The 11,450-nt window shown below is 45.1% G+C and overlaps 2 protein-coding genes across 2 annotated transcripts in view; one reads left to right on the top strand and one right to left on the bottom strand.

Annotated features, from left to right (window-relative positions):
* Positions 1-387: 387 nt before the first annotated feature.
* Positions 388-5,194, top strand: LOC134670674 (uncharacterized). The gene is made up of 2 exons (XM_063528492.1): positions 388-2,637; positions 3,544-5,194. The coding sequence occupies exons 1-2, from the start codon at positions 2,524-2,526 to the stop codon at positions 3,772-3,774; spliced, it is 345 nt and encodes a 114-aa protein (XP_063384562.1). The 5' UTR covers positions 388-2,523; the 3' UTR covers positions 3,775-5,194.
* A 2,885-nt stretch (positions 5,195-8,079) lies between these two features.
* LOC134670873 (lutropin-choriogonadotropic hormone receptor) overlaps positions 8,080-11,450 on the bottom strand; it is a 94,806-nt gene continuing 91,435 nt past the window's right edge. Inside the window, exons 15-17 of the mRNA XM_063528688.1 lie at positions 10,163-10,288; positions 9,617-9,811; positions 8,080-9,455 (exon numbers count right to left, since the gene is read on the bottom strand). Coding sequence (XP_063384758.1) covers positions 8,080-9,455; positions 9,617-9,811; positions 10,163-10,288 — 1,697 coding nt within the window. The remainder of the gene's footprint in view (positions 9,456-9,616; positions 9,812-10,162; positions 10,289-11,450) is intronic.

The raw sequence follows: 11,450 nt of genomic DNA, 5'->3' as shown, positions 1-11,450 counted from the left end.
TGGTGACAGACGGACGGAAGGACGGACTCCAAGTTCTGAACTCATAAACCAACTTGCATTAGGTATATTCAGATTCCGAGTTGACAACTGCAAGTCTCGGTTATCAAATTTAAAACATGCCACCTGACTCTGCTAATGGCAATTTCTCTTCTGTAGCATGGTAGTCAGGGTAGTATCAAAGATGCATAACAGGCAGCAGCAGCGTTCATTACAAAGGCCCTTCTCATCTGAAACATCTTGCAACAGTTGCATCTATACCTATTATGAAGAGTAGGATGGCGCAACGTTCGCGCCGCCGCCGCCGCAGCGGCAGCACGCTAGAGTCGCTCGCTGTAATGACGTACGATATATCACTTCTGATTAAGATGACTTGTCGGATTATAAATAACCCGTATTTATTCACTTTCCGTGTTTGCGTAGCGTGGTTGCCCCGTTTTGTTTATAAAGCGTTTCGCATCGCGTTGTTTACCGGCGGCGCGGCGCGGGCGGGCGGGTGGCGGGTTGGCGAGCCGCCAGCTCCGCCGGATCGCGGTCACACCAATACATTCAGATTTCGTGGGAAAAAATAACAAGCGGACGATTACCAGTGATCTTATCCGCATCAAGACTCGCATCGCGTCTGTCGTTTGGTGCTTTCGGGGAAATTGTGGTCGAAGTTTAAGGTTGGTGGTGTGATAGTCCTCTTGGCGTGGCGGTGTTGTGGCGCCGCGCCCCGCGCCGCCGCAGCCAAGTGGGCCAGGACGCGGCGAGTCAGCGCGTACGCAGCTGCCGCTCTCACGCGCAGTGGAGGCCGAAGGTTTGCAGTACTAAGGGCTCTTGGGGCTGTGAGGAAACGTCCTTTCAATTGGTAAGTGCAACGCGTATCGAATATACCTAGTAATCAATCTCAATCTCAGAATAGCAGAAATTATTTTTGAGAATCGTTTAGGGCAATTCCATAAAACTAATCATTAGTCGGTTGCAGGGAATACGTTACTTGCATGCCTTTATTACTCTCATAAAACTCATAATCAAAAGATTCTGCACCTTCGTATAGTATCTCTATGACATTGACGCATTGACGTACCTACCTACATAGGTAGAAGTATGAGGGATCATAATCTTTACGGGCCCTTGCGTGTGCAAACTAAAAAAGCGAATGTTTGCAAAATACGCCAATGATAGTTCTTAGCTAAACTGACGAATAGGTAGGTACTTTTTCCCGATTAAAAACGAAATACCTACCTATCTAAAATACCGCCTAAACCAGCTATATAATTTACTGCATTTTTGCTATTTATTCTGCATTAAACATATCCCTAAACAAAAAGAAAAAACTCTTATGATATCGATACGGCTATTTGTTAAGGCGCGACGTATCATGACTCCGCCATTTTAAAAAAATTCCAATTACCGGATCGACAGAAAAATCTATTTAACCATATAATCTGGTCATAAAATTTCACGAGAATCAGTTGATAACTGTGACCTGTAGAGGAGAACATACAGACATATATATGCCCGACATGCCCGAGTCAAAACGTAGACCTTCCCTACGCTTCGGTCAGCGGGTCTAAACGTAGACCTTCGCTACGCTAAGGTCAATTAGCCAGCTGTTTTATGCTCCATCATCTGAAAAGATTTATGAGCAGAGATATAACTTTAGGCAATTAAAATTGTGGCAATTAAAATTGCGGCAATTAAAGTAAGAATGAGTCGGAATGACGAGAAATGCAGCATTCAGTATAAATAACCAAGATCGCGCGTCACTACCACTTCGCTAACAGCTCGCTCATTGCTCAGGTCATGTTGGTTCTCGGAATTATGTTTGGTCAGATGATATCAGGCATGATATTTAGAGAGTTATTACCTAATTCATAAGTTTCAAAACTGATGCCTAATTACCTAACTATATACTTGCTTAAAGTTAGATGTAGGTATCTATCTACATACACTACATATATGTACAAGTATGTAGTTACATGAATGCACTATTTAGTCTAATTTAAAAGTTACTGTTTGAAATTATAAGTCAAATAAGTTAGGCTAAGCAAAACTATTACTTATTAAACGAACCCATACACCGTGTTATTATAATACTTATTTTATATCAGGGAATCGATTTTATAATTACGAAATGAATTTATTTAATCGTATGGCAATTCGGTTCTATTTTACTTGCTGCGTCGAGGCTCTCGTATAGAATAGTGCAGTGCAGCAGTCAAATTTAATTACTGTTTAGCACCACCCAGGGGACACGTGCGGGAATGAAATAAGGCTCTAACAAGAAATACAGCGCAATGGCATGTTAAGTCACTTTTCAGGCTTAATTTAACATACGAAGGAGTAATATGAAAATGACCAACCTGGCTATCTATGCAGCAACCTGCATCAGATAGCCAATTAGCCAGTGATCATTCCACTATCTTCGCCGCTTCAATCATTTATTTGCGAACATACCTATTACATAATATGGGCCCTACAAGGGTGCAGCAATCAAAGTATATCTTTTATTAACTGTCATGTTTTCAGTAGGTACACATTATGGAGGCGGTGTACCCGGCAGCGGCGTCGGCGCTGGCACGCGGTCGGCGCGCGCGGCGCGGTGGCGTGCGCGCCAGGCACCGCACCATGCCTGTTACCTTCGCGGAGATCAAAGTACCTATGTGAAACATTTATGACTATTTTTTTTTCTTTTTTTTTCAATTAGACACCAATCATTTATTTCAGACATAATAACTCCGTAGTCGATACCTATCATTTGGTAGTATTCAGTGGCGAATTTGCCATAAGGCCAAGTAGGCCCGGGCCTAGGGCGGCAAAATATTAGGGGCGGTAAATCGTGACAAGAAATTCGCTGATGATAACAAGAAATAGCTCAAAATGTAATCAATATGATAAGTGCTGTGAAAGGGGCGGCTACAGAGCCTAGGGCGGCAAAGACTGCAAATCCGCCACTGATTATGTTACTACCTGTGATTTCCTATATGTAATTGGCTTTCTGTATCCACTATAAACATCACAACTATAAGACGTATTCTGACAGACAAATTATTTAAGTGAGCGAGTCGTATGCGATAGCATATTACTGTATCGATAGATGTATATTATTAATAAGTTTTGTTTTCCTAGTTCAGTATGTACCATAAAGAGTATTGCTTTGTATTGTAGAATAATATAATATAATAAGTATACGTATTTTAGAATATTAGTGGTAACACGTTGTAAAATTTAGTGCTAACCACCGTTTGTTTGTTAACCTGTTGCTATTGGCGGGAACCTATAATTGGCTTTCTGTTATCTATATACATAACTATTGTACAATTGATAGCTGTTGGTTCTCCGAATAATAAATAAATAAATAAATAATTTCTATGTTATTGTCATAGCTGTTGGATCTCCAAATAAATAAAATAAAATAAAAATAAATAAACATGTGTAGATAGTGCGTAAAAGATATTAACTGGGAGCAGGGATAAAATGTATTAATATATAATCCAATGATTCTACTTACTCCTTGATGATTTAAGCATTTTAGCCAATCTGATGACTTGTGTTTTCCAGGAAGTGGACGAAGAGAACGTAGAGGAAGCAAGCACGGCGCCGCCATCGCGCGGCTCGGTGTCCAGCGAGCGGCGGCGGCCCGACGTGCTGGACGAGCGGCTCGGCCGGCAGTTCCTCGAGTTCCGGCGTCGGCGCAAGCGAGACGCACTCCCCGAACCGCCGGACGAGCCCGCCGCCGAACTCGCGCCGACGCCGCCTCGCGCCGGCTCCGAGCCCATGGAGCCGCGCTGATAGCTCGCACTATTGAACTTTAATATTTAGCAGTTACGCTATTGCCGATATTGATGACAATCAATTAGTTTGTGACTGTATGTCTGACACAGTACTTTTATACCCAGGTCCACCGATGTTGAACAGTTATGAATGACGTTGCCATATTGCCAAGGTCTTTATTATATATACTTCGGGTAGAGACCGTCGGACACTGATCACTGGAAGAGGATTAAGGTTCGGTTGCACCTAACCGTCTGTCACCGTGTCACCGTTAAAGCTTTCTCAACATTTTATTGTATGGGAATTTTCATAGTTCTCTGCTGAGCTGATCAACATTCATCACTTTGATCAGTCTGTCACATGTGGTAAGTGCAACTGGCAATAATCGACGTGGAACTATTGTTTTACGAGGAGACAGGTTTATTAGATTTATAACTGAAGGCTTGATGAGTAGGTATAATTATAAATTACGTACCAATGTGTTATTTTTATAGAGCTTGGTATTGGTATGGTAGGCTCTATCACGTAGGTAATTACGTTACGAGTTTTATTTAGGCACTAAGTGTAAGGGTTGGTTGCAGTTCACACTTCTTTGCTGAGTTACCTTGATCATTTCGTCAATTGGAATTAGCTGCAGGTCCTAAAACAAACAGGTAGGTACACATCACAAAGCTTAAAAAAGTACCTACCTCCAAGAGGTACATGATATGAATCAGTGGGCGATGTGGTTCTAGATAATCGTGTAATTCTGTTTCATACTTACCTACAGAAGGTTATAGTCCTCGCTACTACTTACCTATTTGGCGAGGAAACTTTAGTAGGTACTAGTGCCTGAAGAAGTTTGGCTTTGTTTTGTAAATATAGAATGGGTGGGTAGGCGTGTAACGTACGTAACTCCCACCTAATATTGTATAGGTTTAACGAATTTGTACCTAATGGAGGTGAACGATGCCTTCTTGTATTTAAGTATTATATTATTATGTGTTTATAGAATACGGAAATAAAGTCTGACCGGTAATAATATACATATATATGATCACGCGCCATGTTGCGGAATTTCATTGGAATAATTTTTTTTTCATACTATACTGAACTGTCACTATTTAGGTGTAGAGGTAAATGACAACAGCACCCTCTTGGTAATGATCTTATTAGTCAGGTGGGAGGTGGGCTTTACTAACCGATGACTTTAATAAGTATTTAATAAAATTTATATACAAAATAAATGAATAATGTTGAACTGCTGTAATGATCTTTCGATAAAATAATGAACTTCTCATCAAATCCCGTTTCTATTGAGCTGAGATATAGGTAGCAGGTAAAATTGTTTATTTTATACGTGACTGGATAGGTACTGTAATAAATAATGTGTGCGAATGAAACAATGTATTATCACGAATAATGTATTTATTGTACAATAAAATAATTTAAACAACTCTCACGCAGCGCGCAGTCTACTGTACATACACACGTACCAACAATCTTACATTAGTATAAATATAAATAACTTACTTAACATTAGGTATGGCAGTAGGTATATATCTTACAGGAGTTTTCGTGTTTGAGCGGCGAGACCCCGGTGGTAACTTAGTTTTATTTTGGCCACTGCGATCGAGCAGGAAAAATAAACCCATTTTTTCTGTGAGTTTAGCACAACCTACCACTCGACTTAATTTAGTCATGTGAGGTAAACTGGGTGCCTAGCCAAAATGCCAATATGGAACGAAAATATGCAAGAGGCATAGAGAGAGATTACCGTTTCGTTCGCTAGGGCGCAAATGATTGGGATCTTTGGCTAGGCATAGGCACCCTAGTCCCCTATTTTTTCCTGTGAAGATCGCGAGACTTGTGACTAAGATTGGTGTGTCACCTGAAATGGACAGTTGTGCTAGCTTTGTGGGTACTACTTATACCTATATATAACTTTAGTGTTTATTTGCTCAGGGGGTTTAGGTATGTTTCATTACTCCGACTAAAACTTCAAATCTAAAGACATACCCCCTTATTCATAAAATTTTACGGGTCTGATTTAGTTAAATTATGTTTTATCCCTTTCTTACAAATACATAAATAATAAAGACAGGTAAAGACAAACGATTCATAGCTAATTCAAGCCAGTAACGCGTTTATGAACGCCAATAACCTTTAGAGCAGACACGCAGCACACAATAACTCTCTCGGTCGTGTCCCTATAAGTATTTTATAACATTCATTACAATAAGGTTAGTCGCATGCCGAATAGAGACATCTACCTACACGATGGCACCTGGAGGAACGCGTTATGTCATGAGGCAATAAATTTAATAAATAAATAAAGTGATTGTACTTTGAAAGACTAGAGTGGCGTCAGTAGCGATGGGGTAGCTCTACCTCGTCTTGGTTTCGGTGGTAAAAAGTGTTACGTATAAAATAAAGACGCTATTAATCACAAAAAATTTCGTACATTACCCGCCATTTCCTTTCTCTACCACAGGTGACACACCAATATGTATAATGACGCGCGTGCGATACAAATAGGAACAGGCGAGGCAATGTTCGACATACTTCGTGTTCAGTGTCTTTTCCTCACTTCAGCATAAATTACTGTATGTTCTGTGCAAATTAGTATTATTCGTAATACTTATGCAAAGGCATATAAGACGTATCGATGGCCAGATAGGAGTGTTGCTGTAGTACAGTCAAGTGTAAATAATTATATGGGTTCACAGATATACTCAAAAATATCTCCCATAACCAAACATCGGATTCTTGGGGGCAAATTGTATGACGGGATCCCTATCCGTCATACAATTTGCCCCCAAGAATCCGATGTTTGCCCATAACTCTTGTGTCAGCGAATTAAGAACCATGGGACATATTTTTTAGCAAGTTGTCTACACCCATATTTTTACACTTGAGTGTATCTATGCCTAGATTAATAATTTCGAAGCCAAAAGACTTTGAAAATAGCACGATGTAGAGGGCTCTGCATTTAAACATTATTATTGAGCCTTGTTTTATAATACATGTAAGTACATAATATACATATATTCTTTAATTAACAAAATATTGTGTACATGATGCTTAATAAACTTTTATAAAAGAACAATAAATGTGTTTCATTCGTAATCGCTTAGTATACGAGTAACAAGTAAACAATTTATCGTAGAACTTTAAACAGAGTAATTAATATTAAAATCTTGATATTGAAAATGTTATCGTAAGAGGTAAAGTGAGAACCGGTCCCCGAGATGGAGGTATACCTAAGTACAAACTTAGTGTAGGTATCACGTAGACAAGTATATCTGCTGGAAAACAGGCCTTGTTTACTAAACCTACTCGTAATTTTACGTAAAAATGGTGACGTCTCTTTTAGCTATAGAGATCGAACCACTGAAACATGTTTTATGGAGGCTAAGTCAAATCTATCCCATGGACATTTCACGGCTAGTCGGATACCTACTTACAAAAATAGTGACTTTTTATTATGACTTATCCATAAAGGTCGAAGTAGACGTAACATCGGGCGGAGACGGGACGGCAGTGGGAGATTGACATGGCTTACCGTTAGTTGTCACTGTTGTCAGCCATGTTTGCGATCGATATTAAAAATTAGGTACCTACACTTGAATTGTATTGAAATAGGCTCAACAATAATACAAACCGGGAGTCATCACTTTTTCTATCTAGGTAGTAGGTAAAAATAGTGTCTGATTAGATGAGTAATGTCTAACAGTAAGCAAACTTCGACCTTAACGTTTTTATTTTAATTTGGAAGCATTGGTGAAGTATGGAAGTACTAAAGGGCACGGACGGCCCTCTTCGGTGGTATTATTAGTATTATACATTACTTCCTAATATTATACACACTTATTTAATTTAGAATTCAAACTACGTAACAATAAGTTATCTTTAACATTCTTTATAAATTGTATAAATAAATACTGAGCACTTGCACCGTCGTGTCGAGTGGCGCCTGGCGCCACTACCGTTTATTACAACTACTTAAGTATACCAATAACAATACCTTTACGTCTCACAGAAGTTCTAAAGGCTAAATATTTTCTATGGCGAACTCTACACTTAAGTAACACTCGTCATGGACATTTAAATAATACTGTACAAAATATCTTCATTATTTGTCTGTAAATTACATATAAATTACACTTAAGTATAATGTATGTATTCGTATACCTATCCAAAACGATCGACCGGTCGGTCCGAGAGATCCTTCCTACTCGAGCGGCCGCGGGGTAGCGGCGACAACACTGGTCCGGGCGCACCACCGGCTAGCGTCCGCAAAATAAATCAGTCTTGGAGCGTCATCGTGCGTCGGCGCGGCGCTCACGGCGCGGGCTTGTGCGGCGGCTCCGGGTCGTCGGGCGGCGCCTCGCCCTCCGCCGCCGAGGGGATGGTGTGCAGCAGCCGCGGCGGCGGCAGCGCGGCGCCCGGCGGCGACAGCGGCGGCTCCTCGCCCGACACGGCCGGCTGCCGCGTCAGCCGCGGCCGCCCCGCGCCCGCCGCGCTGCCGCCCGACCGCGTCGTGCGCCACGTGCCCGTCGACGCCGTCGCGTTCGAGCCCGACGAGTCGTTGCGCGACGACGACAGGTTCGAGTCCTGCGACGTCTTGCGCGCCACCAGCCACGACGCGGCGCGGCGCGGCGGCGGCGGCGCGCGGCCGTACGCGCGCCACGAGTCCGAGCGCGACGACGAGAACTCCACCGACGACGACACGGAGCCGGCGCGGGCCGGCGCGGCGCCGGTGGCCGTGCGCGTGCGCGGCGCCGGCGCCTGCTGCGCGGGCCGCGGGCCGCGGCGGCCGCAGGCACGCAGCCAGCGCAGCAGGCGGCGCGCGCGCGGCGCGGGCGGCGCGGCGGGCGGCGGCAGCAGGCGGCGGCACGCGCAGGCGCACGCGGGCTGGTGCGGGCCGCGCGACGAGCGCTCCGCTAGGCTGTTGGTGTTGGCCGGCGTCTGCCGGTTGCTGAAGTTGGACGAGTGCCGGCAGCGCCCGATGCCCCGCGTCACGCGCGACTCCTCGATGGCCTTGCACACGAGCGCGCAGTCTTTCTTGAACTGCTTCGTCAGTATGGCGTACAGGAACGGGTTGCAGCACGAGTTCAGCGGCAGCACGAACACCGTGAATACCTTGGCCTCCTCGAGCGAGACGAGCTGCGCGCCGAACGCGGCCGTTAGTGCGAAGAAAGCGATGGGCGACCAGCATATGAAGTCGGTGAAGACGAGCAGCGCCATGCGCTTGGCGATGCGCGAGTCGTTGCTGTTCCAGGCCTGCGAGCCGCGAATGGCGCAGTACATCTTGAGGTAGCAGCCGAGCAGCACGAGGAACGCGCCGCCGTTGATGGCGAGCAGCGCCACCACGTAGCCTAGCGCGGCGGGGTTCTCCGTCTCGAAGGGCAGGCAGACGGCGAACTTGCGGTAGTCGGAGACGCCGAACAGCGGCAGGGCGGCGGCGCCGAGCGAGAAGGCCCAGCCGGCGCCCATCACGGCGGCGGCGTGCCGCAGCGAGAGCCGCTTGTTGAGGTGCATGGCGTGCGTGATGGCGTAGTTGCGCTCGAGCGTGATCACGGCCAGCGTGTACACGGACAGCTCGGAGGACAGCACGCCGAGGAAGCCGGCGAGGCGGCAGGCGCCCGACATCTGCCACGCGATGGCGTGCGCGCGGAACTCGCCCAGCGTGCCCGCGTCCACCACCGCCAGAAACCCTGCCATGACCAAAAAAACATTTTAACTAATAGGAACTTTCTAAAAACGCCACAAGCTTGGTGACGAGGAAGAGTTGTAGGCCAATCCGTGACTAGCTGAACACCAGGAGGTACGAACACCGCCGTCCCTTTGCCGAGCAGAGCGAGCAGGAGTAACTCACCAAGGTAGATCCCCATGAAGAAGTCAGCAGCCGCCAGGTTGGTGACCAGAAAGCGCGGGACATCGATGCGTGAGCGGCTGAAGACTAGCACGAAGACGACGGTGCCGTTGCCGAGCAGCGCCAGCAGGAACACCGCCCACACGCCGCAGCGCAGCGTCCACCAGTCGAACAGGTCCACGCACGGGAGGAACGGCCCTGCAACCAACAACACTATCTTCAGTGCTAGTGTACTAACGGTCCATAACGATAAACAAGACCAAGTCGGATAGATCGAAACGTTAGCGCAGCTCGAGATGTTGATGTCAACTTTAACCCGTCCTACTCCGGGATCACGACCTTTAGAGGGTAATGTTGCTGTCGCAACGGGGGATGTAATTTTCAAGCCTATACGCGATTAAGGTTCGTTTTAGTAAATTTATGAATTACATAGGTTAGAAATATGAAAGACATAGGTTATTGTTCCTTCGTAGATCTTGCCAGGTGCCTTGAGTTGTTCTAATGTAGTGATTCCCTCGCCAAAGTAAGGAGTGAGAGCTGATTACCCACCAGGTAATGGTAAGCAGCGGACTCGCCTAGAGGGCGCCGCTCGCACGCCGCGCTCCTGCTTCGTGTCCGCGCCCCACGCCGACAGCGCCTTGCGCAGCCACGTGTCGCCCACGCCCGTCGAGTTCACTGCCGACCGACACATCATAAACTTAATTTAGTTCAGACAAAGGTAGCGTGGGAAGCCGGAAAACCATAGAGGAACATAGGAATGTACATAATATACTTCATCATAATACTGCACTCACTGCAAATTACAGATCTCATGTGTTGGTCGCTTGGTCACTTTGAGGGTGGAGAATGGTCGTGCCAGAAAGCGCAAAAGAGCGAAAAGTACCTACGCCAGGCAAATAAAATATTAACACAAGTATAAAATTATTAAAAACTAACTAAGTAAAACATTGTAATCTCTGATCTGATCTCATGGTTTTTGTTTCTTTGGGTTCAGCATGACATATTTTTTTTCACCACACCAGCTCGGAAAGGCTTACTTTGCACTTCAAAAACGGATAGCAAAGTTGCACTTTGGGCACTGATGATTTTGGGTGATAAATATTTTATAACATTCATTTGAATTTGATTTGGTTTGATTTTGTTTGATATTTTACATTTATTAATATTTGCCTCAGGATGGTGTGGTGAAAAATTTAGTTATTTGTTTTACAAGGGGGCAAAGTTGTTGTTTAACCGCTCGTGCTAATATTGATACCCGAGCAAGCGAAAGATTCCAAAATTGAACCACGAGCGTAGCGAGTGGTTCGAGAAATGGAATCTTGAGCGTTGCGAGGGTTTCAAAGCACGAGGGTTAAACAAAATTCGCCCCCGAGTGAAACACAAAATTTTTCACTACACCAACCTGAAGCAAATATTAAATGTAAAATATCAAACAAAATCAAACCAAATCAAATTCAAATGAATGTTATTAAATATGTATCATCCAAAATTATCATTTAAAAGTCAATTCTACCAGTAAACATAAGAAAACAATTCAAAATTTGCATTTGCATGATTACTTTGCCTCACATGTGAATAAAATGCAACTTTGCTATCGGTTTTTGAAGTGCAAAGTAAGCCTTTCCGAGATGGTGTGGTGAAGCCCCCTCGTGGGGCCCCGCTGTACTCACGGTAGTGCGCCCAGAGGTCGGAGGAGTTGGCCCAGCGCGCCAGGTCGACGTGCGGCGGCAGGGGCAGCACCTCGTCGGTGAAGCCCCCTCGTGGGGCCCCGCTGTACTCACGGTAGTGCGCCCAGAGGTCGGAGGAGTTGGCCCAGCGCGCCAGGTCGACGTGCGGC

Source organism: Cydia fagiglandana, chromosome 14, assembly GCF_963556715.1.
Source record: "Cydia fagiglandana chromosome 14, ilCydFagi1.1, whole genome shotgun sequence".
Taxonomy (NCBI): Eukaryota; Metazoa; Arthropoda; class Insecta; order Lepidoptera; family Tortricidae; genus Cydia; species Cydia fagiglandana.
Note: the sequence above shows the minus strand (reverse complement) of the source record. Positions and strands in the feature narration are given on the sequence as shown.

Coding starts and splice junctions, on each gene's coding strand:
- LOC134670674 (XM_063528492.1), top strand. CDS start 2,524: ATGGAGGCGGTGTACCCGGCAGCGGCGTCGGCGCTGGCACGCGGTCGG. Junction 2,638..3,543: donor TTACCTTCGCGGAGATCAAA/GTACCTATGTGA, acceptor TGTGTTTTCCAG/GAAGTGGACGAAGAGAACGT.